Source organism: Ursus arctos, unplaced genomic scaffold (genome assembly GCF_023065955.2).
Source record: "Ursus arctos isolate Adak ecotype North America unplaced genomic scaffold, UrsArc2.0 scaffold_27, whole genome shotgun sequence".
NCBI classification, from domain to species: domain Eukaryota; kingdom Metazoa; phylum Chordata; class Mammalia; order Carnivora; family Ursidae; genus Ursus; species Ursus arctos.
Window position 1 is genome coordinate 27,596,899 of NW_026622952.1, and position 26,683 is coordinate 27,623,581.

At 43.7% G+C, this 26,683-nt stretch overlaps 1 protein-coding gene, 2 long non-coding RNA genes and 1 pseudogene across 20 annotated transcripts in view; 3 read left to right on the forward strand and 1 right to left on the reverse strand.

Moving 5' to 3' along the window:
- Window positions 1-17,898, forward strand: LOC113262220 (uncharacterized). 4 transcript variants are annotated; one of them, XR_008955968.1, is made up of 4 exons: window positions 1-150; window positions 2,581-2,687; window positions 5,415-5,586; window positions 17,500-17,898. It is a non-coding gene; the product is annotated as an uncharacterized LOC113262220 (long non-coding RNA). The 4 variants fall into 4 exon arrangements; XR_008955969.1 differs by lacking the exon at window positions 17,500-17,898 and adding an exon at window positions 9,424-9,519 and having other exon boundaries at window positions 5,415-8,859; XR_006410541.3 differs by lacking the exons at window positions 5,415-5,586; window positions 17,500-17,898 and adding an exon at window positions 9,424-9,512.
- Window positions 3,372-3,930, forward strand: LOC113262219 (single-stranded DNA-binding protein, mitochondrial-like; annotated as a pseudogene).
- LOC113262217 (zinc finger protein 596-like) lies at window positions 9,715-23,720 on the reverse strand. Of its 10 annotated transcripts, none has more exons than XM_057303417.1 (10): window positions 23,551-23,594; window positions 22,314-22,384; window positions 21,113-21,244; window positions 20,677-20,762; window positions 19,585-19,728; window positions 15,760-15,840; window positions 14,045-14,171; window positions 13,049-13,141; window positions 12,496-12,578; window positions 9,715-12,042 (listed from the first exon to the last, which is right to left on the reverse strand). In XM_057303417.1, exons 6-10 carry the CDS (start codon window positions 15,769-15,771, stop codon window positions 10,798-10,800), a joined length of 1,560 nt encoding a protein of 519 aa, XP_057159400.1. In that variant the 5' UTR covers window positions 15,772-15,840; window positions 19,585-19,728; window positions 20,677-20,762; window positions 21,113-21,244; window positions 22,314-22,384; window positions 23,551-23,594; the 3' UTR covers window positions 9,715-10,797. The 10 variants fall into 10 exon arrangements, with proteins under 10 accessions (XP_057159400.1, XP_057159399.1, XP_048082228.2 ...); XM_057303416.1 differs by having other exon boundaries at window positions 9,715-12,045; XM_048226271.2 differs by lacking the exon at window positions 21,113-21,244 and having other exon boundaries at window positions 23,551-23,597.
- LOC113262221 (uncharacterized) overlaps window positions 23,571-26,683 on the forward strand; it is an 11,040-nt gene continuing 7,927 nt past the window's right edge. For 3 of the 6 annotated variants that reach the window (XR_007191660.2, XR_007191657.2, XR_007191663.2), the window contains exons 1-4: window positions 23,905-24,014; window positions 25,431-25,583; window positions 25,710-25,867; window positions 26,448-26,554. This is a non-coding gene — a long non-coding RNA (uncharacterized LOC113262221). Of the gene's footprint in view, window positions 23,588-23,904; window positions 24,447-25,430; window positions 25,584-25,709; window positions 25,868-26,447; window positions 26,555-26,683 lie in introns of those variants that run through there. The other 3 variants (XR_007191662.2, XR_007191659.2, XR_003318689.4) reach the window with 3 other exon arrangements.

Sequence of the window (26,683 nt, forward strand, 5' to 3'; positions counted from 1 at the left end):
CGCCTGTCCCGCCTATGGGTGTGACCTTCCATTTTGTGGGGAGCCGCGCTGCGCGGCCGGGGTAAGGCCCCATTTTACCCCTGAACCCGGAGCTGGGAAGGCCCGCCCTGCCCGGGACACCCCCTGCCCTCTGTCCCTGTGCCTGCCAGGGTAAGTTTACGTTCCGCCCGGCAACGCTTCCTCCCGGAGGCCATCTGGATTAGTCTCTGCGAACGTGGAGGTGGGCGTGGGGGGGGGCGGGACAGGGGAGGGGGTGACGGGTCCGTGTGCACGTGGGGGAGGGGCGAAGAGGGGGTGACGGGTCCTTGGGCATGTGGGGGAGGGGGTGCAGAGGGGCTGATGGTCGGGGAGCACGCTCAGACGGTGAAGGACAGCGACCTGGGGAAGCATCAGGGAGAACACACAGAAGGGGGCTCAGCACAGAGATGGAGGAGGGGCAAGTGACAGAAGGGTAGAGAGCAAAGTCGTCATAGTTTGTTTTTTTATCTTCTACGTTTATAGTGTCATACTCGGATTAGGAAGACTTAGTAGTTTTCTGCTCTTTGTTGTATGCTGAAAATAATTCTTTGAAACTTAATTTTACAGTTTCAGTGTGCATTTGTTAAGGATAGAGATTTTTATTTTTTATTTTGGTATTAACAAAGTGTTATTTAACCAGTTTGTCTAATAATACATTTTCTTTATGTGATCTTTTAACTTTGTGGGCTGTGAACTAAAGTTTCCGACTAATCAATCGTGTGCTCCCTTTATCCTTTCTCAGTGAATGTTCAAGGATGGGCTGAATGATACCGATGTTTTGTTCTAACAGCCCGTCTGTTCAGGATGAATACATCACATAGAGCTGTTTACACGGGTGGCTATCCTTCATGATTTACAGTAATTGCCAGTAATTTCCATATTGCCAGTAATAAGTTCTTAACTTCATATTTTCTGAGTCTAATGTGATGTTTGAGAAAAGAGAACTACTTGAGATGATTATGATTAAAACCATGAAAGAGAAGTTGCTGAGGAGTATGAGATATGGCCTGTAATCTTTGTAGAGTTGGGAAGAGAATGCCTGTTCCTGTGAGGGTACTGGTGGTTGCATCCTGCCGCAGGCTTCTGCTGACCTCCTTGCCTGTCCCAACACACATGAGCTGGGTTCCAAGCAGTTGGGTAGGTGAGGAACAAGACTGTTTACACTAAGCACAGAACATACGTGTCTCTCCCAAGAAGAGGGGCACTTGGCAATGTGTCGTGAGCTTGGGGAAGGAAAAGAAGAATGCAGAAGGGGGTTAAGGACCCGGAGTGGGTGGGACACTGAGAAGCTCCAAAATAGGAGAAATGAACATCTCTGCCCATCTTCACCTGGAGATCTGTGCTCGGCAGATGCTAGTGTCTTCAGTGTCTGATTTCAACCACAAACCCACTGCTTCCAAGTGACATGTGGGTTTACTTAGGAAGACTTTCTGAAGAAACAAAAACCAAACTCGGGGTCTCCGTGTTGAAGTTTATTGTCAGTGCAAGTTCTGAAAAAAAAAAAAAGATTCACGGCAGCCGAACTCTCCATTTTAAAGGGGAAAAAACCGCCATTGATATTGTAAAAATCTAATAGAAACAGAAAGAAGAAAAGGGAGATCCGCGCATAGATGAGGCAGTAGTACGCAGTAAAGGAGAACAAGGCAAAGTTACATCAACTCAGGTACTTAGAACACCATCCTCATCAGCTGGGGAAGCCCCGTCGAGACAGCCAGGCTGGAGTCCCGATGGAGAGGCCTGGGCAGAGTGTCCTCTCCTCAGGCGGGATTTCCCACTGACCATCTCCATAAGGACTGTATTTAGAGGGCACATGAGAGGGTCTGAAGTTAACCATTCGTTTGCCTATGTGCAGTTTGGAGTGAGCTGCATTTCTGTGTGATCATGTCTTTACATTTTCAAGGAGCCTGGGCTATGTGTGTTTGCCTCCTCTTCCGGATTCCATTCCGGGGGGCCAGCCCAGCCTGGAGCAGGAGGGGATGCAAGGCAGGACTGACAGCTCTCGGCGTCCAGACCAGAAGGGCCAGTTCTGACCTGGAGGCAGCTAATGTCCACTAGCCAGTCTCCCGAGGTCACTCATGCAGCACGAGTCTCACACGCAACATTGTTTAGCCTGCGTTTGTGCAGGTTGAGGTGGAAGGTTTTGCAGGACAAATCACAGAAACCTCCATCCATATAATATAGTTTAGGAGTTTCTGTGGGAGGTGTCCCCATGTTTCAGTAGAAAGAGGACTGTCCTGGCCACATGTTGAATTCCTTCCGATGTGTATGGTTGTGGCACAAGATGGTGTATTGATTCCAAGCCCTGAAAGGCATAGTTTCAACAGTCAGGTGTGAGTTAAGATTGATCTTGCCTCGGAATGAAGCTCAGAGAAGAAGGAAGATGAGGAGGAGTCAGGAATGCTTCTTTCTTAGAGAAAAAATTATATTTTCTATTGATCGTTATGTCCTCTCCCTCCTGAAATGCGACTTTAGACCCTACTAATGTTCAGCTCTCAAGTATCCTACCTAACACATTTGCTTACAGTCACTTATGGTGTTTTCTGTGCCCTCTTCCATCTGTAGATAGATTCCATCTCACTGTGAACCACTGACATCAAACTTGTGAAACATTTCCATTTGGGGTTGAATCGTTGGAAGGACTACATGCTCAGATAGGGATTGGAGCTGGGGTGAGTACTATGGTTTCAATGAGGTAGGGTAGCAGGGATTTCCTAGGGACCATAACAGGATGCCCTGCCAATTCTCTGTGAATAAGGACTAAATAATGTGCAGGAATCACGGGAAAATCATGGAAAATGATTGGTAATGGAAAACTTGATCTACCTGACTTTATAATGCATTCCAACCTTAGAAAAGTGAGCCAGTGTGGATCTGGCCTCAAAATGTTAATTACTTGGAATAAAGTGGGAGAATGCAGAAACTGATCATAAAAATCAAGGTTGCATTTAATCCACATGATGGGAGAGGTTTTATTGCACAGTTGCTTTTTTAAAATGAAATCAGGGGCACCTGGGTAGCTAAGTCGGTGAAGCATCTACCTTCGGCTCAGGTCATGATTGGTTCAGGTGATGATGGGGCTCCCTGCTCAGCAGGGAGCCTGCTTCTCCCTCTGCTGCCACTCCCCCTGCTTGTGCGCGCGCTCTCTCTTTCTCAAATAAAATCTTAAAAAAAAAATGAACTCAATCTAAATGTCTAAGAGTAGGAGTTTTAAAAATAGCTTACAACACATATATTCCAGAAACCTTGACATTACTGGATTTGTAAAGAATTGTTTAGGAGGGAGGGAGGGAGCCCCGAGTTCTTAGCTAGGGGGAAGACCAAAGACTAGATTGTAAGAAAAGCAAATAGAAGCCATGTTTTGAAGACCTGTTTTACAGGTATTTCATCAGTTTGTAAGACGTGAGTCTGAAATAGCTAGCAGCTTGGTTCTTGAAAGATCTCTGAACCATGTGCAGCTGCTTGGGCGAGTGGGTCAGGACCCCGTCATGAGACAGGTGGAAGGGAAAAACCCAGTCACGATATTTTCTCTAGCGACGAATGAGATGTGGTGGTCAGGGGAGAATGAAGCATATCAAATGGGTGATGTCAGTCAGAAGACGACGTGGCACAGAATATCAGTATTCCGCCCCGGCCTCAGAGATGTGGCATATCAGTATGTGAAAAAGGGGTCCCGAATTTATGTAGAAGGGAAAGTAGACTATGGTGAATACACAGATAAAAATAATGTGAGGCGACAAGCAACAACAATCATAGCTGGTAACATTATATTTCTGAGTGACCAGACCAAAGAGAAGGCATAGAGTGGACGATTCGCCCTTGGCCATTGTTTGGTACAGTCTCATTTCCAAATCGTGTATAGTCTTTATCGTTCTTAAGGACGAGAATTAAAATATTGTTTTATATATATATATATATATATAAAAGAATTGTTTAGTGGCTGCCTCTGAGCACAATGACTTCTCTGAAGAGAGAGGTCTGTGTCCTCCTATGCTTTGGGCAAGTTGGAGTCCCAAGTGCTGGTTTGAAGTACTCTGCATACATGTTTTGATAGATTCTGGCAAGCTAGCCCCTGCGTAGGGTTGCAGTGATAACCGTCAACCATCACCAAAATGTGGGCTTTTCAAAAAAAAAAAAAAAAATCTTAAAAAAAAAAAATAAGGGGCGCCTGGGTGGCACAGCGGTTAAGCATCTGCCTTTGGCTCAGGGCGTGATCCCGGCGTTATGGGATCGAGCCCCACATCAGGCTCCTCTGCTATGAGCCTGCTTCTTCCTCTCCCACTCCCCCTCTCTCACTGGCTGTCTCTCTGTCGAATAAAAAAAAAAAATCTTCAAAATGTGGGCTTTTCATTCAACTGTAAACAGGACTCAATATGACATTTTTTATTTTTATGTATATAAAGAAAAATAGCTTTTTATTTATATTTCACTGATGACTGGATAAAATTTTTTTTTTAAAGATTTTATTTATTTATTTGACAGAGAGAGAGACAGCCAGCGAGAGAGGGAACACAGGCAGGGGGAGAGGGAGAGGAAGAAGCAGGCTCCCAGTGGAGGAGCCCGATGTGGGGCTCAATCCCAGGACCCTGGGATCACGGCCTGAGCCGAAGGCAGACGCTTAATGACTGAGCCACCCAGGCGCCCCCTGAATAAATGTTATTAATACAGTTGTATTTATAGACATATCCATGTAAATTTTTGTACTTGGCTCATTTTTCATGTAATTTAACAAAATATTTTATATTCTAGTTCTATCACGTGTACACCCGGTTATACATACACATACGTGTGTGCACTTTGATCTGTTTTAGTTAGAATTTTTATACAGTGAAATATAAATCTTCATGCTGTCACCTTTCTAATTTTATTTTGGAAGCCTTCCCCTATTCCATCATTATAAAATAGTCTGTTCATTTTAGTCTGAGTATTATATTGTTTAATATACTTACACATGTTATATCTTCTTGATGAACTCATCTCTGTGTCAACGTATAATGGTCTTGTTTCTTTTTATAACTTCTGAGAGAAAGTCAGTGTTGTCTGATGTAAATATAGCTACCTCTGCTCTCAGGATTTCCACTGGCCTGGAATATGTTTTCCTGTCCCACCACTTTGAGTCTGTATGTGCCTTTAAAGCTGAAGCAGATCTTTTGTAGACAGCGTATATTTGGGTATTGTTTTTAATGCAGTCACGCACTCTGCCTTTTTATTGTAGAATTTAATCCACTCACATTTTACATAACTATTATAGACAAGGACTTACTAATGCCATCTCGTTTAGTTCTTTTCTCGAAGTTCTGCAGTTTTCTTGATCCTCTTTGTGTATTGATGATTTTCTGTAGTTCTATGCTTTTCTTTTCTTTTCTTTTTTTTTAAGATTTTGTTTATTTATTTGACAGAGAGAGAGAGACAGCCAGGGAGAGAGGGAACACAAGCAGGGGGAGTGGGAGAGGAAGAAGCAGGCTCCCAGCGGAGGAGCCTGATGTGGGGATCGATCCCAGGACTCCGGGATCACGCCCTGAGTCGAAGGCAGACGCTTAATGACTGAGCCACCCAGGCGCCCCTGTAGTGGTACACTTTGATTCCTGTCTTTGTATCTTCTGTGTATGTACCGTTGCTTTGTGGTCACCATAAGACTTAGGTAAAACATCATCTAGATATAATAGTCTAATGTAAGCTGATAAACAACTAAACTTTACTCTCTCCCTTTTGTTTCATGTTTTTGATGTCACAGTTTATTTCTTTTCACATTGTATGTCCTTTAAAAATTATGGTAGCTATAGTTACTCTCAGTACTTTTGTCCTTTAACCTTGAGCTGGAAGTAAGTTGTTAATGTATCTGAATTTGGCTATATAACTACATTATATGGTTCATTTGTTTTTTTAAGATTTTATTTACTTATTTGAGAGAGAGAGTGAGTGAGGAAGCACAAGCAGGGGGAGCAGCAGTGGGAGAGGGAGAAGCAGGCTTCCCGCTGAGCAGGGAGCCCAATGAGGGGCTTGATCCCAGGACCCTGAGATCATGATCTGAGCCGAAGGCAGACGCTTAATGACTGAGCCACCCAGGTGCCCCTGAAGGGAAGGTTTTATGTTTGACTGCATGAAAATTATAAGTACAAAATCCAGGAAAACCTGAGAAGTCTGCTATAGAAATGGCTCTATGCAATTTATTAATCATGTTCAGGTCACTGCTCAGGAAGTCAGAAGATCACATAAAGAAAGCAAAGATGCTGCTGGATGTTAGAGTAACTGGTTAAACAAGGTTTTACTGATAAATATAAAAAAAAATCTAGTATCTTTACAAACTACATAATGAAATAATGTAAAATGATTTAACAAAGAGTGAAGAATATTTTTAGTATATAAGACTGAAAAACACTGAGGCCTCATGACAATAAATTTTGAGGGGGAAGTAATTTGGAAAATTTTAAAAAACGTGATGATTATGACATTTGATCTTCCTTTGTGCCCTGTGCTGCTGTTAAGGCTTACTTGTGTTCTCTCCTCCATCTCTCATGATCCCACTGATTCTTGTCTAGATCACTCGTATTTCGCTGCTCGTATGTCTGTCTGAGCCCATTGGACCCACCCACCGCATCCTTTATTTTACTCTCTCTTTCCACCTCACTTTCTCAGACTCGTTCTGTCTCCCTTGTTCTCCCTCTGATGTGTTCTTTCCTCCGTATTCCACACCCAACAAGACATCCATACGGATGTACTGAAGATGCCCTCCTCCTAGGAAGAGCTTACTTCCCAGCAAAACACTGGAACATAAACACACCATGCCAGACATAGCACGGAAGGTGAAATTTGGAATACAAGGAGAGGTTGGCAACCCCCCCTCCCCTGGAACCTCCCTGAGGCAGACTGAAGGAAGGGCCTGAGAAACAGCAGGGTGCAGCTCCCAGAACAGAAAAGGGGTCTCAGGAGAGGACTGGGGTCTGCAGAATGCTAGGACCAGGAATGGCATGGCACCTGGGGGACGGTCTGGAGGGCCAACAGGGTTGATGGAGGTGAAGGGCAATAATCCACTTCCCTAATTGTGACTTTTCACAGCATTGGGACAGGAGACAGCGAAGAGCGCAAAGGCAGAAAGTCCAGACAGGGATAGCTTCCCATCAGTTTTAACTAGAAACAAAATGAGTTAGACCTGACAGCAGAACGACCAGTGTCCTGAGTGTTTCAGGGTGATGTGGGTCTCCTTGCTGATGGTATGGGCAGGTGTGTGGACTGTGCTATCTGTGGGGACTCCTGCCACCAGGTGTGGAGAATGGGTGGGGAGGGGAGGTGCCAGTGAATGCAGGACTTGAGTCTCAGAGACAGGAGCACCTGGTCCACTTGGGTGGTACCTTCGCTCCAGGAAATCTGCTTCTAGCTCAGCAGGAAACTATAAGGCGGGTAGTGTTCATCAAAGAGAAGTGTGACCAAAGAGGGGCCTCCCCCAGAAAGGGGCAGGGGCAGTGAGGCTGGGGTCAGGTGGTGCTGGGCCTTGAGAAACACGTAGCCAGTGTGAGCAGTCCATGCCTCACCTACCCTATTCAGGTGTTTCTGCTCCTGCCCCTTCCTCCAGCTGTATGCATCACCTCACATTTTTGCTTTGGGGTTGCTGCTTCAAAGTAGCTTTGGTCCTTTTCCCTGGTGGAGAATTTAGGATCCTTGATCCCCCAACCTATAGGCTTTCCACCACATAAGCTCTATTACTCGCTCTTCAACATTCGACCCATACTTATCTCTCCCACTCAGAGCCCCCATGTGTGGTGCCCACAGCTCCCACATCTCTGAACCATTCAGACCCTGGATTCTAGTCTTCTCTTCTCCAGAGCCCCCACAAGTCCCATGGGTCTGACCCCACATTGCTGGTTTTGCTTTTCCCAGGCTCCCTGGTGGGCGTGCTCTGTGGGCCTTTACTGGACTGTTGAACTGGTGCCTTCCACCTCCTGTGCTTTCTGAAACACAGTCCTCACACACACAAGCCCTAACACGTGCATGTGCACACACAACATCTGATAACATGTTTACGTTCTGACAGTCAAGTGTGCACCTTCCACGCTGATCACATACTCTCAGACACCATAATGACCTATGCCTTCTAAGTCACAGAAACACCAAGGAAACATGACTGTATACAGGTCATATAATCCCCATATGCCCTCTGACCACACACAGTTGCTAACACAGTGCTTTGATAATAGGGTATTTCACCCTTGGACATCAACACGGAAACCCAGGGCTGAGAAGGCCAGGCATTTGATATAGTAATGAAATGTGTGCTGACCTCCATCAGAACCCAGCACAACTGGTTTGTATAGTTGGCATATGGGTGTTTGATACAAACATAGTACCAAGAAACTACGTTAGGAAAGTGCAGATAATTAAACCAGTTTCCCATGAGAAAGTATCAAAGTTTTAATGTGATTCCAAGTTGTAAACTGGAGAATTTTTCTTATATAAATAGTAACTATTTTCAAAATTCTGACAAATATATTATGCATTAAAAAGAGATGAATCATTCTTTGGTTTAAATGTCTCCAGGTGAATTATTTCCGTTTTGGCCAAGTAGCTTGCACTGGACCAACTAAGCAGTAATAACAGTGAAACCTTAACTAAAATACACAAAGCAACTACCCAAAGGCATTGAAGTGTAACCTGTTCAGATGACTGATACCATCTGAGAAAAGGGAAGCTCAATGATGTAATTATCATACTCATACTGGCTTTTTCTACTGAAGCATCTGGAAATGAACACCACGGAAGGACAGTCCAGAGAAATAGGCAGCTTTTCTTGACTGAAATAAAATCAGCGGGAAATTTGTTCAAGCAAAACATTGAGGCTTCTGCTTCCAGGTAAGATGTTGAGTAGAGACAAGACAGACAACAGGAAATTAAAGATTCAAATAAAAATTGTATTGTTTTAAATTCAGAGATTTGTGAAACCAGAGAGGACTGTAAGAACCATGAGGGGAGACCATCTGATTTCCACAACTGGGGGAATTTGCTTAGTATAGACACTGAAAATCATAGGCAAAAAAACACTACCAGGGAATAACAACAAGTAGATGGATATGTAAACGTGTGGACTGGCCTAGGCTGACTGAAATACAGAGAATCTCCCAATACTGGCATCCTTTTCCCTGTAGGTTTTTTTTTTTTTTTTTTTTTTTTTTTAAAGATTTTATTTATTTAGGTGACAGAGAGACAGCCAGCGAGAGAGGGAACACAGCAGGGGGAGTGGGAGAGGAAGAAGCAGGCTCATAGCGGAAGAGCCTGATGTGGGACTCGATCCCGGTACGCCGGGATCACGCCCTGAGCCGAAGTCAGCCGCTTTAACGACTGCGCTACCCAGGCGCCCCTTCCCTGTAGGTTTTTAGGTGGGGATAAAGAGTAAAGGAAAGCGTTTTGTTTCCTCAGTTTATAGTACTTCGGAAGGTGTCTCCGAGAAATCTAGAGGAATGACCTGACAGATATGAATGAATGAATGAAATCAGAGCTGCCACCTAGCCTGAGTGTATTTCAATTCCTGGATGGATAAAGGGATGTTTCTTCACTCTAAGAGAATAATAAACTTGTCTGGGTAAAACCACATCAAGTTCAGTCTCCTCCTTTTTTTTAAGACAATGTGTGAAATAAATCAAAAAATACAAAAACATCCTTGCAAAGCAACAGTAAAGGTGATGGAAAAAAAAAGAGACTGAACAAATCCACATATATATATATTTAGATTGGAGTTAGGAGGAAAATTTATAATGTTACTGCACAAAATGGAAGTTGTAAAAAACACGAGAAGATGGAGAAATTCAATAGTTCTAGGTTTGGGAAACTGTGTCCTGTTGGTGACATTAATGGGTGAGTTTAAGACTTTACACATAGAAAACAAATTAGTGTGAGGACATCAATAATATTATCAAACCAAAGGACAGAGATAAAGCAGGGATTGAAAAGGGCATTGCATACTCATAACATTATAAATTAGTTACAAGCATCTGCATTCTCTTTTTTGCCACATGTGAACAAAGATGACTAATCGTGTTCAAATGAGTGAGTGCCAACGACTCGGCCTATTGTTAACCCAGCAGAAGAAAAGTGCCAGCTGGTCTGGCTTTCTGCATTTGCATGTGGGGGGAACTGGGACGCACAGGTCTCCTCAGTTGGGTGATTTGTGCATTTGTGGCTGTTGTGACGGGGCTGTGGGCAGGGTCAGATTGTCTCTGCTTCTAGCTGTGCCAAACTGGGTTTTGCCACTAGTAGAGGCAGTGCTTTGTCACTACAGACGTCACTGTAAGCCTGTTAAGCATTCTCGAAATAGGATGCTCCAATGTCCTCAATCTTCTTCAGGTCCTAGTTCTCACTGAACACAACCCTTTGGCAACAAAATTCTCGTCTTCCTAAGGATTTTTTCCCACTTATTTCTTGTTTTAGCAGCTTTCTTCTACATGCCAAATGTGTTGCTAAATTGAATGAGTGCAGTGATTACAGATCTAGAATCTCTCCTACACAATTCGCTTATTTAAAGGATAAATGAAAGTATTTCTGCGTTGATTACATATTTTCTCTGACATGTAACTTCTCCATTTTGTTTGACAGAACCGTGGATGAAAATTCTTCCACACTCACTTCATTTACATTCCTTCATGTCAGTCCATTATCTAAAGGTTTTGTCTTATAGATGACCCACACAGGGATTCTCTCTACTTTGGATTACCTTCAGTTGAGTGAAGTAATAAGGATGAATAAATGCTCTCCCACACCGATTATAAACATAGTGTTTCTTGAGTGTTTGAGCCCTCAAGAATGCTTATAGTTTGAAGCTATAGGTGGTGAATCTTCCACATTTATTACCTTTACATGTATTTTCTCATGTTGTCTAAGGTTAAAATATTTACTGAAGGCTTTCCCGCATACGTAACATTTATATGGTTTCTCTCCAGTGTGGATTCTCTTATGCAATCTAAAGTTATAGCTTCTATTGAAGGCTTTTCCACATATATTACATTCATACGGTTTCTCACCGGTGTGAGTTCTCTCATGTCGTCTGAGGACAGAAGAGTGATTGAAAGCTTTCCCACATATGTGACATTCATACGGTTTCTCTCCAGTGTGAGTTCTCTCATGTCGTTTAAGGACAGAAGAATCAGTAAAGGCTTTCCAACACAGATGACATTCATACGGTTTCTCTCCAGTGTGGGTTCTCTCATGTCGTCTAAGGACAGAAGATTCAGTGAAAGCTTTCCCACATAGATGACATTCGTATGGTTTCTCTCCAGTGTGAGTTCTCTCATGTTTTCGGAGGTGAGAACAGTGAGTGAAGGCCTTACCACAGAGATGACACTCATAAGGTTTCTCTCCATTATGAGTTCGCTCATGTTGTCTAAGGTAAGAAGTTTTACTGAATGTCTTACCACAGAGATGGCATCCATATGGTTTCTCTCCAAAGTGAGTTCTTTCATGTTTGTTAAGGTCAGAACAGTGAGTGAAGGCTTTCCCACATAGATGGCATTCATGTGGTTTCTTTCTAGTATGAATCATCTCGTGTCGCCTAAGATTATAACTCTTACTGAAGGCTTTCCCACACAGATGACATCCATATGATTTCTCTCCAGTGTGAATTCTCTCATGTTTTCTAAGGTCAGAACAATGAGTGAAGGCTTTCCCACATAGATGACATCCATGTGGTTTCACTCCAGTGTGAATCATCTCATGTCGCCTAAGGTTAGAACTTTTTCCAAAGGCTTTCCCACATTCATGACATTCAAATGTTTTCTCTCCATTTTGATTATTATTGGTTGGTCTACGGGCCGAGCTTTGAATAAAGGCATTCCCACGTTGATGACATTCATTTGATTTACATGTAGTGGGGCTCTGCTTATGTATATTAAAAGATGTCAAATAACTGCTGTTTTTTCCACATTCTTTGCCGATATAGGGTTTCTTTCCCATTTTTGGTACCACATATTGAGTCCATGTTAGTATTTCAGTAAAATTTTCTCCGAAATCACTGCATTCAAAAGGATCCTCTTGAGTGTGAGATCTCTGCTTTTTGAAAGGAAATAAGAGACTGTTAAAAATTTCCTCACGTTTATTCCTTCCTTCCTTCACCTACATAGAAATTCTACAGTCATCATTCAGTGGTAGACTCCTACAAAAATGACTCTATATTGGTTACATAAATATGGGGTATTCCTCTCCAGCAAGCATAGATATTTTCTTTTTTGTAGCATCCCAAATGCAGAGGTATCTGATTATAGACATTATTATGGTTCAAATGTTAGGTATATAAGTCATGATCGTGCAGCTGTTTTTTAACAAAACCTCAGGTTATGGTTTTGACTTAAGATTAATTTCTTCCCTAAAATCACACTAACCAAAACTTCCTGTTGTGAAAACCCTTGATTCCATCTTAAATTATGGTTGGGTAATTGTGCCCAATTCCTTATTCAGTACCCACATCATTTGGAAGTACAGGTTCAGTCCCTTAAAGCTTACCATTGCACTGATTAATGTTGTATCCTTCTTGCAGATATGTTGCATGAATATCATTTCTTGTTTTTTAAGATCATCTTCCCTATCTGAAATGATTGGGGAAAAATTGCCATAGTGACATTGATGGAATTAAAATGTTGAAGACACTAAATGCTCATTTGAGTATGTTTCAAATACTGACACAGAGATGGGAAAGAATGTCAAATTAAGGAATACCATAAGGAGAAGAAACACACAGGACATAAACAGTTGACATTTTCAGGACTGAAATAGGAGAAAAATAAGATGGAGATGGCAAGTTGGGGAGGAAAAGAGAGGGACAATCTTCATAGAAAAGAATCATGGAAAGGGACATTCTGTGTATTTTAACTCCAATAAGTACATAACTATTACCTTCCCAAAGACAGACTAGAAACCGACATCTGTTAAGTATAATGACAACATCTGAAAAAAATTTCCCCTATCATATTGTCTCTATTTTTAAAAAGCCACTAAATTTCATTTGATGATTCTTAGGGCCTACTCACTCACTGACTAGGCTATTCCTGTAGCTCACCTAGGCTCTGGCATTGCAGCAAACCTATCCCTTTTGAAAGTTGCTCTTCTGGTTCCAAGTGGGAAATCGTGTCTGACTTGTAGAGTTGTCTGCCTGTTCATAGAAAAAAGATAATTGAATTTTGACTTTTGTGCTCATAACAGTACAGGATCATCAATATAGGGCCAACTAATGAGAAAGAAGAAGGTAATCTCTGAAAGTCATCCCAGGTACGAGTATGTTGAAAACAAAACGGATAGTCCTTCATGAACAGAAGTTTAACTCTTAGCTTTTCCCAAGGACATTAAGGACCTATCATTGTTGATGCCTAAGTTCAGAGACAAACTGTGCAATCTTCAGTATTTTAACACAGAAGATACAAGTTCTCATAGTGTTTGAATATTATATCCTAAATGAATCCAGTAAATACAACTCCACCAGAAAAATCTAGGCTCTAAATGGAAAACCACCATTTGTTTTTTGTTTTGTTTTTTTTTTTAGATTTATTTATTTTAGAGAGACCCGGGTGGGGGGAGGGAGAGGGAGAGAGAAACTTAAGCAGATTCTATGCTGAGCATGGAGCCTGACGCAGGGCTCAATCCCACAACCCTGTGATCATGACCTCAGCTGAAACAGAGTCGGACACTCAGCCGACTGTGCCACCCAGGTGCCATGGTCTGTTTTGTTTGTTTTTTAAATACTGTGGTCTGGTCAGTCCCCACAGGAAAAAAAATAATTTTAAAAAAGTCAATATATTTACTTACCATTCAAAAATAATGAGTTCCCACCACTGTTCAGGTGTTGTGGAGATTGAGTAGCAAGAAAGACATGAAATTATATGAGGAAGATTACATTCTAGTGGGATGACAAAAGTAAAACGTGAAGACGACTGCTGTGAGGTAGTTGTGAGTGAGACAGCAGAGTCTTCAGTGAGAAAGGAGGACTCTTTTCCACACAGCTGTTGAATGAGTGAGGGAACGGATGTATACACACATAATTAAACAGGAAGAGACTCACCAATTGAGACCAGGTGACTGATGTTCTCCAGCATCACATCTCTGAAGAGTCTTCTCTGGGACCTGTCCAGCAGGGTCCACTCTTCCTGAGTGAAGTCTACAGCTACATCCTCAAAGGTCACTGATTCCTAGAAGATTGCGGATGTTCTTTTCAGACAGGGCCATCTCTGCCAATGTTCAGGGGAGGATGGTACAGGTGACGGCACTAAGGAAGGGGGGCTGCGTGTACAGAAAGCTCAAACAGGATGTTGGCTTCAGTCATCCTTTTCAGTGCACACCTGGACATCTGACTTTCAGATACACCCACACATTCAAAATACACACATTTCATTACCAGGAGATATCAGATGAGAAATGATATAATATAACCTGTGGATTTCCCAAAAAACTTGTAAGTAAGACTTCAGAGGGCGCCTCAGTGCCTCAGTTGGTAAAGCGGCTGCCTCCCGCTTAGGTCATGATCCCTGGGTCCCCATGTCGGGCTCTCAGCTCAGTGGGGAGTCTGCTCCTCCCTTTCCCTCTGCCTGCGGCTCCCCCTGCTTGTACTCTCTCTCCCTCTGACAAATAAATAAAATCTTTAAAAAGAAAGATTTCCAGATCATGAGTATAATAGTCTGTCTGGAAAACTTAAAACTAAAACACTATTTGCCACCAATTTCAAGTAAATCTATGGACTCGTTACACAACCTGCCACTTTTTAAGTAGTATGATTAGATTATTCCCCTTTATGACCTGTTTCGTCATCCTTGAAATGGTGTAATGACCTTTTACGAGTTCTTAAACATCCAATGACATAGAAAATGCTAACCAGCAAACATTTCTTAAACACAATAGTTTTATTATTCAGTAACTGTCAGAGTATTGAGGCAATGTCTATAATTCTGCAGAACTGAACAGAATTCACACAGGATATGAGATCAGCAGCACATCCTTTTATCTTCACGTAACAGGTGTTCATTGTAAAGTATAAGGCTAAATGGTTCAAGGCTAAAAGCCTCATGCCAGAGGCTCTGAGACTTCCCTAATGAAGGATAGTAATATCCCGGACCCTTCTATTGCCTGAGGCCCTCCACATATCAGTTATCATTGTGCTTTTCTTTATCTTGTCTCTCTGTTCAAGCATGCTTAAAGCCACTTTATTGTTCTTGTCTCTTCAGCTCATCAAAAATTTCCACAGGTCCCTAGGTTTTATTTTACCTCCTATATGCCTTTTCCTGAATTACATCTGACATGACCATCATTCCTTTTCCCTCACTATTAATTAGCACCTCGCCCCAGCACATATTATACTGGACTAAGCTCACATGTGGGAACATCTGCCTTCTTACTGGGCTGTAAAGTTTTGCTCTTTATTCTTTTTTATCACCTGTATTAACCTGAATCCTAAGCCCATTACAGTCAATAAAATGGTTAATGAGTGAATTTTTGGTGCCAACTAGGGCATAGGATGGATATGGAAAAAAAACTCTCTCTCATCTCTCCTGAAAATATAGGGCATTAACTGAGGCTGAGATATCTTAGCATAGTATTGGGAAAGAGATTACCACGTGGTGAGTCCTTGACCAAACATGACCATTCCACACTTCTTGGAAAGCTTCAAGTTCAGATCCTTGAAAAACTTGAGTGTACTTAGAACATGAATGCTTGTAGGAGATGTATGTCCACATCATGGCAACAGACATGCTATTTCAGTAGAAAGAATATGTCCCTACTCACTTGTGAGTCCATTCTTAGTAGCTCGGTTGCCAAGGGTCTTCTGGGTTTTCACTCATACAGTCTCAGCAACAGGAGGCAAAGCTGAGGAAGGAGAAAGGAGCCATGAAACTCCAAGCTGCCCACAATTTCCATACCCACTTGTTATGAAGCCCCACTCCTTCACCTGGACGTAACCCCCAGCAGAACCGACAGAAACATGCAGTGTGCTCCAAAGGAAACGGGGAGGGGAGGACGGCTCTCCAAAGTTAAGGCTCTGACTATTGTTGCTTGGAGAGAAGATAGAAGTACCCTTGATTTAGGAAGAATGTGAAAAGTCAATTCCCTCCTGATTCCAAAATAGGATTTCTGGCACCTGCCACACATATAAGCATTGTGAAATTTCTCAGACTGAGGTATTAGTTTATTAGCAGTTTCCCTAACTCCTCCTCTGCCCTCTGGTGTTGAGACAGCCCTATTCTTCCCTGTCCCAGCCCTCTGGATACACATATCATCCATCTTTGTCTCCTCCAAGGAAGGTCTGCAGGGTCTCCAGCAATATCACTCCAACACTGACCTTTAGATTTGTTCTGAATGGGTTTGGTTATGAAACAAGATTGTTAAGAATGCATTTTATGGGGGTGCCTGGGTGGGTCACCTGTTGAGCATCTGACCAGCTCAGGTCATGATTCCGGGGTCCTGGGATGGAGCCCTGTATCATCAGGCTCCCTGCTCAGCGGAGTCTGCTCCTACCTCTCCCTCTGCCCCTCCCCCTGCTCATGCTCTAATAAATAAAAAAATTTTAAAAAAAGAATGCACTTTATGGTAAGATTAAGGGATCAAGGACACCCATCTTACAAATTTAGCCCTTAAAATCCCCTGCATCAGAAAACTGCCGGAATATGTGGGTTACAGCACAACTGTCACGTTCAACAATCTTTACAGGGTAGTACTTCCAGAAATTATAGAATGAAAGGATTGTAGGACGACGTTTATTTCCTCCAGCTAAAATTTTAGAAAATTGTCCACTGAAATCTGCATTAGCTGCAACTTCCCTGAATTTCACTGTTTCATTCTGCGTTTTTGTGTATCTGTGAAAGCATTGATCAATTGTAAATCCTCTCCTAAAACATTCATAGTAAGTAAATGTATTTCATGGACAAATGATATGAGTCATAAACAGAAGTAGGTTTAACTTACCCATTTGTATCTCACGACAAGAAAAGATAAAGTTTTATTTTATGTGATTCTGTGCTTGGGAGACATACATAATTTATTCATTTTTTTCCTCAAAAGAATTCTGCTAATTATGGTTTCATTATTAATTTAATACATGCCGTCATCAAAGGTTCAGGAAACTTCAGTAATATGACAAAACTCCATGCATGCCAGCATATACATGCACACAAGCATACGTTAGAAAAATGTCACAGGCAGAATTTGAATTTTCCTTTGCCTTTCTCCTGCTCTCAAATTTTAAGGGTTACACATCACACCTAGATTGTACCTGGAATAGTACCCCCAACATTAACAACCAGAGGCCCCACCCTGTTTTGATAACCTACTGGCCTTGCTTTTTCACAGAATTAGTTCCTGTGTCCATGTTCTCTACTGCATGAGAAGCACAGCATTGCCCCAATTCCCAAACGTCAGCCTCCAGGCCTCCTGATTTTTACTGCCCAGTTTAAATTCAGTTACTCACGTCCATAGATATTTACCCAGACTAATGTTATTTATGTCTTTTTACTATGGCTGCTGATCAAGGCTCCAACAGCAGGTGACTCCACACACCTGCCTATCCCATGACTGTATGTGGCAACACGGGACCAAGACACCGACCCTCCTGTGTATGTGAAGTCACAACTTACAGTGGCTTCCAAATGTGTCTGGCAACACCATCCTTGTTTGGTAACTAATAAATCTTCCATGCTCCTTAAATATTTCAAACCTCCATGCCTTTGAACTCATACATTCTGATTTCTCTCCTCACTTTCCAAAACACGATTTTTTTTCCCCACTAAGTAGATGAATTACATAACTTGACAGATTATTTCTTCTTTTTTGACGGATGATTTCAGAGTGAATGATCACTGTAAGCATTGATTCTACTATAAATAGGATATTTTTCCATTTTATTTTATTGTGGCAAAATACACACAATGTAACATTTACTAATCCTAATGTTTTTTTTTTTAAGATTTTTTTTTTTTTTTTTTAAGTAATCTTACAACCCTGAGATCAAGACACATGCTCCACTGACTGAGCCAGCTGGGCGCCCCCATTCTAAATATTTTTAAGTGTTCAGCCCAATGACGTTAATACATTCATAATGTTGTGCAACTATCATCACCATCTATCTCCAGAACTCATTCCATCTTTTAAACCACTGAACAACTCCTATTCCTCTTCCCACCCTCACCCTTTGACAACCATGGAATTTCTACTTTCTATCTCTAAGTAGTGTTTTAAACTGATGGTAAAAGAATAAAAATTTTAAAATCTTAAGACATTTCTTTATAGAAGAATATATTGTTTCTGAAGAAATATCATGCAATCTATTCTCCTTTTAGGTAGGATGCCATAAGGAATGCCCTGTCATTTTCTTTAACATTTTAATCTTCTGACAGTAAAAAATCTTTCGTATGTATTATTTTAGTAGTAAACCATTAGTTGATGAAATTTTTGCTTTTCATGTGTCTTTGATGTATTTAAGATTTTATTGTATTTATTTGACAGAGACTGAGAGAGAGCACAAGCAGGGGAGGCAGAGAGAGGGAGAAGCAGACTCCCCATGGAGCAGGGAGCCCGACTTGGGGCTCGATCCCAGAGCCCTGAGATCGTGACCTGTGCCAAAGGCAGACACTTAACCCACTGAGCCACACAGGTGCCCTCTTTGATGTGTTCTGTCTTTAACCTATTTACAGCAACATTTGTCACTTGAGAACAAGAGATGATCTCCTTTTGTCATTAATAAATATGTTTCAAGTCAACTCAGAACACAGACTGTACCAGACAGTGAAATTACATGGATGAATAAAAGCAGAGAGATCATCTCTCCTTGTGAAGTTAAGTCTAATTTAAAAGAGATTATTTAAAGAAATAATGACAAGGATATTCTCTGTACAAATACTAAAGCATTTCATTTGTGGAGGTGGGGAAACACTATTAAAATGCACACATAATTTATCTGACACCTTAAAGTTTAGTTGGGAGAGCATTAGAAAGTTTAGCAAAGACAGAAATAGGTTCAGCCCTCACCCCTCCCATGAGGGAGCAAGTGTAACATTGTAGACACATTGCAGAACCTACTGTGCCCCAGAGTGAGAACACGCCAGAAGGTAGTTGAGTAATGGGATGAACTTGAGATGGTGGCAAGCAAGCAGATTTCAGGGACCAAAGCTCACTGTAATTGGATTGTCTTTAATTTTTTTAAAAAAAGATTTTATTTATTTATTTGAGACAGAGTGCATGAGAGAGAATGAACATGGGGAGGGGCAGAGGGAGAAGCAGACTCCCCACTGAGCAGGGAGCCCAATGCAGGACTTGATCCCAGGACCCTGGGATCATGACCTGAGCCAAAGGCAGAAGCTTAAACGACTGAGCCACCCAGGCGGTTCTTTAATTAAATAATTTTAAATACCGCAATAATTAGATCACATCAACAGACCCTTAGAAAAACATCTGACCTTTCAAAATAATTGAGAATCTTAAAAATTCATGTCAAATAGCGGGAAATTCTTTTTGTTAATCAAGAAAACCTCAGCAAACAAATCCAGCAGCAGATAAAGCAGCAGTCCCACTCAAGTGAAGGCTGAGAAGACAGGGCTGGCCACGGCTGCTGCCACTCACCACTGCCTGGGATGCTCGAGACTGGATGAAGAGAAACCATAGAGGAAGTACAAACACAGAGTCAAGGAGTTGGAACTGCAGCTATTCTCCGAAGAGATGACTTCAGATTCCAAAGAACAGGAGAATCCTTTGTAGTGATCATACCTAATACAAATATTTTCAGAAGTGGACAGATCTACACTTATTATACTGAAATCAATACTTTGTTTTGTTAATTTAAAAACTAAGCAAACACATTTTAAAATCTTTACTTATAACAGCAAAATATTATGGCTCCCATTTGAAATCATTTTGTAGACCCATGGAAAAATGTTTTAAGAACTTTTTGAGGACATAAATGACAGGAGTAAAGCCTACCAAACCAACTCTGAAACTAGAGGACACTGTGACATAAAAACCTGTGACTATAGAAATTTGGTGCAATCCAAATTTATAAGTAACACCTGGTATTTCACATAAAAACTGACAATTACCTTAAAAGTCAGTTTTGTGTCGATTTTGATTTTGGGTGAGGATATAGTTAAAACAATTTGGAACAGAAAAAAATGAAGGTAGGTCAAATTACCTCTGAAGATACATTATCTGAAGCTTTAACACAATTAAGTAGTTAAACAATATTCAGTGATACAATATTAGAATTAAATGGAATAGAATATTTTTTAACGTGAAATAGGTGATGCCTTCCACAGGAAAAAGAAAAAGCAAAGGGCATGAAGAAAGGATTTTGGTTTCACCACATAAACACTGTAAGAACAACGTATGTGTCTGTGTATTTATGATTAAACTACAAAAAAAATAGTATGTAAATGCACATGAAAAATAAATTAGAAAAAACATTTAATAACATAGGTGTATAAAATATGGCTCTTAAGTAACTAGTAAAATGGAAATAAAGAATTGTCATTTCATCCAAATCTACACGTATGTATGCATGTATGTATGTACATAATGAATTCCTGGCTTTTGCAGGGGGGAATCCTCGTGAGTTGGTCATGGATAAAGATTTCTTTGTAATTCTGGGGGGGCCATCAGGCCAGAATCTGTCACAACAAGAAAGGTGCCATCTCCTGGTGCAGCAAACTCCCCGCTTACCCAGACGGTAGGAACCCTCAGAAACCTGCAGGGAGGTCGACTCTTTACAGATCCACGAACAGTAATGGCACGTTGGGATCGATGTGCTGTGAACAATTTTAAAATCCTCTTTATGTTAGACATTTAAGTTGATTTTAACTAGCAATTAGTGAATAAAACGCTCATTAGGTATTGAAGTGCCACCTCAATTTGTCACGGCTGTCAGTTTGTAATCTCTCCCTTCTATTGCAAATTATTAATATTTTTAGCTCAAATGCACACATTCACTTTATTAAGCTTCAGATACATTATACAATCAGGTGCAACAAGTTTCCCCTTATGGGTATTCTTTTACAGGATTTTTCAAAGTATTCCTGAGATTAATTCACTTTAATCCTGGTGTGTAAAGCAAACAGTACATCCAGATTTGGTCCTTATACAATACCTACTGACAAACCTCACTGATACTATGGTGCCCAGTCCTTGTCTCTGATCAGTGTCTGGGCATGAAGCACTTCCCATGAAGATCCCCTAAATGGAGCCACTTCACAAGTTCCATGTCAATGGTTCACAGAGAGACGGAATTGGTCTGGAGTCGGGAGAGCACAGAGGGAAAGCCATGGGTGAGTGAGGAAATGTGTTAGGCAGGATACCTGAGAGGCAGAGATTAGTATGTCCTAAAAACAGCATTTCAAGAAGGAGAGGAGAATAATCAACAGAAAAGTGAACTCTTCCAGAGAAAAAGCCATTCCTAAGTCATCATCGTCATCCTTCTTCTACTCTGAGCAACTCTCTCAGGGAAGATCAGTCTTGAGGGGTCACTCCTCAGTTTGGAAAATGTGCCATTCAGGTCTTTGAATAACTTGTCCCATTCCTGGGCTACAACACTCACGTAGGGAGGAAATCAGCATGTGGAAAAGGTGGTCCTCTGCAGTCTACTAAAGCACCAGGGAACAGGGATAATAAACTTGCAGATGGAGAGGAACAAGTGTCTGCCTTGTGCTTCATAATGCCCCCACATCCTGGTGAAGCCCACCTGTCACCTGGCATTCAGAGGAATGGGAGTCTGTGTGACCCTCCCTTTCAAGTCACAATCCTTGCAGTCTCTTGCATTATAGACTGAACACAGGATCACCAAAGGAGGATGTGGAGTTTTCTCTTCTCCTGTCTCTGAGCTCCCAGGCTCTCTCCCATCCATTAACACCCATGGCACTTTGCCCTCCCATCGCAGAACCAAGGCTTACCTCCTCATTGGAGAGATACTTGTTTTGTGCTTATTTTAAAATTTTGGGCATATTTTAAAAATCCCCTTCCCAGCTGCCTTATGCTCTGTGTGTGTGTGTGTGTGTGTGTGTTTTGGGCCAGGCAGAAATGTGAGGAGAGGCTAGTGGAGAGTAAACCGTCATTGGCCTTATGCATGCCTTGGCTTGCAGTCAATAGTGGCAAGGCTTGCCCTTCTCATCCCTGTCCCTGAAGATTCCAGCCCGTATTCCATCCTCCTGAGCAAGAGCAACTTCTCTATTTCATGGTTTTACTCGCAATGATTAAAAGCTTTCAATTTTTTTTCCAGAACATCACATCAATACATCAAAAAACGTATTGTTAAGAAGACCTAATTATTGGCATGGGAAAACATACAAGGTCAGGTATGGAAGTACCTTTGAGTGCTGTGTTTATCATGATTAGATGAGACATGTTAGAATGAAGTTCCAGAATGATGCATTCCATCCTACAATATTTGGTTAAAAAAAAAAAAAAAGGACAGAAGATTTGAAGACATCATATACTTAGTTGGAAACTTTAGTTCTCAGATCATGTAATCAAAGGATCACACAAATGGGGCGCCTGGGTGCCTCAGTCGGTTAAGCATCTGCCTTGGCTCAGGTCATGATCCCGGGGTCCTGGGATCGAGTCCCACATTGGGCTCCTTCCTCAGCTGGCTACTCCCCCTGCTTGTGCTCTCTCTAGATAAATAAAATCTTTAAAAAAAAATCACATAAAAGAAAGGAAGGTGTTGAGTATTAGACTACCTGTTTAAATCAAGTTTTGAACGGGAAGACAAAAATCAGTATCTCCAACAACTGCACACAGAAATACTGTAACATTACTTACTAATCAACAAAGAACACTTTAATAGGGAATGCAATTTAGAACTTTAAAAAACTTATCTAATGCGTCTGCAATATCCCCTTGCATCGCCCGCGGCGATGTTGGTCAGACTCTGTTGGTCAGAGTCTCACTATATGGTCCCCATTCCCGTGTTGACCTGTCTTCACATGCTGTACTGTTCTCCCCAGGCCACATTCTTCCTCACTTTCACCGCTTCTTTCAAAGTCCTCTGTAACCACCCACCTCCCATCCCCCACGTTACTCCGTTTTAAGCCCTTGCCGTCCCTTCTTCGTCCCCTCTCCTTGTCTTTTCTCCTCATCCTCCCGACACACCGCGACCTCTCCGGGACGGAGGCGCTCCCTTTCCAGCGGGAGCGAGCACGCGAACCCCTAGGGGGAGCAGGTCTGGGGGCGCAAGGACATGGGCTGTCACAGGACAAACTCGCTCTCTTCCCTCAGTCCCGGGCTCACGGGCCTCCCCGAGGCGCTGACGGTGCCCCCGGCCGCGGGAGGGCGACGAAGGCGGCAGAGTTTCAGGAGGGGACTGGGTTCTGTGGAAGGCCTCGGGGCGACTTCGACCGGAAACAGACACGGACTACTGGACTAGGGAGCGGAGGGACAGGCGCCCTGAGCGTCTCAGGGCAACGCCGAACTCCCCGTGGGTCTGACGGGCGGCTGCGGGGCCTGTGGCGCCCGCAGGAATCCTCGGACCCCGGACGTGGAGAATGGAGCCAGGAAGGGACTGAGGAGCCCGGGTTTAAACCTCAAAGACCAGAATTCACTTACCAGAGCACGACCTTCGCTTCCGGAAATCCTCTTCCGGGTTAGTAGGAAATTACATGAGAGGGCGGGGCCTTCTCTGGGACGGGGAGGCCAACGTGGGGCGGGGCCGTCCGGGGGCGGGGCGCGACCAGCGACGGACGCGGCCGAGGGAGGGTGAGCGGAGACGGAGCGGCGGCGGAGGGGCGGGGCCGGGGCCGGGGCGCGGCCAGCGTGGGGCGGGACCTGGGGGGGCGAGCGCGCACCGGGGACGGGACTACAGCGGAGGGTGGAGCCAGGGGAGGGCGAGCGCGGAGCCGGGACGGGCGTCGGCGGAGGGGAGGGGCTGCGACCGGCGTGGGGCTGCGGCCGGCGTTGGGCGGGGCCTGGAGAGGGCGAGCTTGGAGCGGGGACGGGCGTCGGCGGAGGGGCGGGGTCGCGGCCGGGATACGGCCGGTATGGGGTAGGACCCGCGCAGGTTGAGTACGGAGGTAGGAAGAGGCGGCCGCAGACCGTCCGGTTGGCTAGTGGTCGCTACTGCGCGCCGGCCGGCTGGCCGCTCGGGTCGGTTGGCGGCTGCTTGGTGTCCGAGGGAGCCTGCCGCTGCTTCCCCACTTCCGGGGAGCTGTTTGGGGCAGTTCCTTAGGGTCACGAGGCCTCTTACCCTGGCGTGCGCAGACGTCTCCCGGTTGGGGTGACCGGTGTGTGCACGGCCCCCGTTGTCTGGACGCGCTGGGCTGGGGGTGCGGGGCCAGCGAGACCCCGGCCGTGGCTGCTGCGCTGGGCGCAGGTTCGCGGAGCGAGCAGAGGTGGCGGAGGCCAACCGGGAGAGAGCGGAGCGTCCTCGGCTGGAGGCAGAGCCGCAGGCACGGGCTCGGTGTCCGGGACTTGGGGCGAAGCGGGGCTGGCCTCCGAGGATCCGTGTAGGTCGTTAAGTGCTCCGTGTATGGCAAGTTCACGTTGTCCGACGTCTGCTGCCGGAGCTATCTGAAAATGTGTAATTGTTTAGGGAAAAAAAAATGACACGTGATACTTTCTTCAGGGTGTGGGGCTATTTCCACATTTGGTGTAGGGACACTGCAATGAGATTTTGCAGTGAGAGGGGGAGATTGGACTCAACTGCGAATACAGTGTGGCAGTTGGTAATTTATAGCCAAAGAGCAGAGTGGTGGTGGTGGTGGGGTCAGTGGATAGCAAATTACTAGCAGGAAATATGAGGGGTTAGAGGTTGTGAGTAAAATGACCTAATAGGCTTCTTGCTGAAGACCATCCAGGGTGATCACACATGAATTGTGGGATAGTGGAGGATAAAGAATCTGCGCAGATATTATGGGGGCTAAGGGCAGGCTGCCCCAAAATGTACAATGACATATTGATCATTTTAAATAAAAATTACTTAAGAGACAGCCTATGCAAGAAGAACACTCAGACTCTCCTCTTTCTCCCTGAAGGCAGGAATTAAATCTGCTACGTGGAGGGTATCATCTCTGTACTGATGAGAGAAAAACTCTCTAAAGGGCTAATATACAAAGGAAGCCGTTTTAGATTTCTAAGTCAACATAACTGTATATAGACTTTATGCAAACTTGATTTATGGCCCCCCCACCCGCATTGTACATCTGCTTTGAGAATGAGCAGTGAATCCTTTCCTAAAGGAAAACGATTTTGTCCTTGTGATATCCATCAATGCTCCCACTCTCTGTATTTCTTTAAGATAAAACTTGTGATTCCTGCCAGTGTGTTAGTCTATAATCTTTTGAGCTTTTACAAGATGTAAAAAGTACATAACCTTGTAAAAACTGTTCATTCTCCCAAGCACATTATTCTCTGTGAAGAGTGTGTTTCCTGGGCAGCCGTCTGAACTTGGACTTGAAAGAAACTCTCTCTTTCTTTCTTTCTTCTAAAAGATACGTTCGCTTTGCATCAGCCTTTCCTGTTGTAGTCAGCAGGGTATCAGAGCATCTGTGAGAACAGCTGCATGTTGTCCAGAACTCGGCACTGGGTAGCAGCTCAGGACCTCTGTGCTCCTCTGACTTCTCAGCACCTCATGGGTTTGTTGGGTGAGTTCTGATATCCCGATCTCCTCAATTTGAGTTGAGGGCCTGACTTTTATTCCAGCTGTTGAAGGGTGTTGGTCATGTCCTTTTTTTTTTTTTTTTTTTTAAAGATTTATTTATTCATTTTAGAGAGTGGGAGAGAGAGTGCGAACAGGGAACGAGGGAGAGAGAATCTCAAGCATACTTCCAGCCAAGCGCAGAGCCCAATGTGGACAGATCTTAGGACCCTGAGATCATGACCTGAGCCGAAACCAGGAATCGGATGTCCAACAGACTGAGCCACCCAGGTGCCCCTACCAGTAATGTTCTTTAGGTGGGAATAACCTAGAGGGGTTCAGTTGTTGGCTTGTTTTAAATTGGCATTATACTACTTGATGTAATTGATAAAAGCCTTGAGTAAATTTTCTGGCTAGAAATATGAGAGACTGAGTCATTCAGCTTGGAAGAGAAAGGACATTCGCTGCTTCTGGACAAACAGCACTTCGGGGAGACTTTCCAGGAGAGAGAACTGGGAAGCCTTGATTGCTGAGGAAGCCCCGGGACCCATAGGGGCAGTCAGTACCAAAGGGGACCAACAGTCCTTAGTGTCAGATGAAGCCTCAGAAGGCTCTTCGGAGTATGGGCCCCCTGCACCCTGAAGGCTATGCCAGTGGGTGGGGTAGGCTAGACCTCCATGGGGGCTGGCATGCCCCCTCCTCACAGGGTGCTGACTGTGCATGGGCAGGTGGGGATGGTCGGGTAAGGTTGGGACCTGGAACTGGGCAGTGTCTGGCCAGGCTGGGTGACAGGAGGACATTGTTGGGGGTATTCATGCCATCTGCCTTTTTCCAAGCCTTAACCTGCATAATTGGGCCTATCCCTCCTTAGGGCAGACCTGGAAGACTTGGATTGCTGTGCCAGGTCAGCGCCTGGCCACTGACTGAGGAGCCGGCTGAACTCAGCGCCTGGGAGCCTATGGGGCAGCCTGTCTGCAGGTGAGCGTCTGTTGCCGGTTGAGAGCTGCCACGTCAGAGAGAGTTTCAGTGGGCGGTCTCCCTCTACCTGGAGGTTGTACAGATAGACGTGGACTCTTACTGTGGTGGAACTTTTTCAGTATTGGCCCC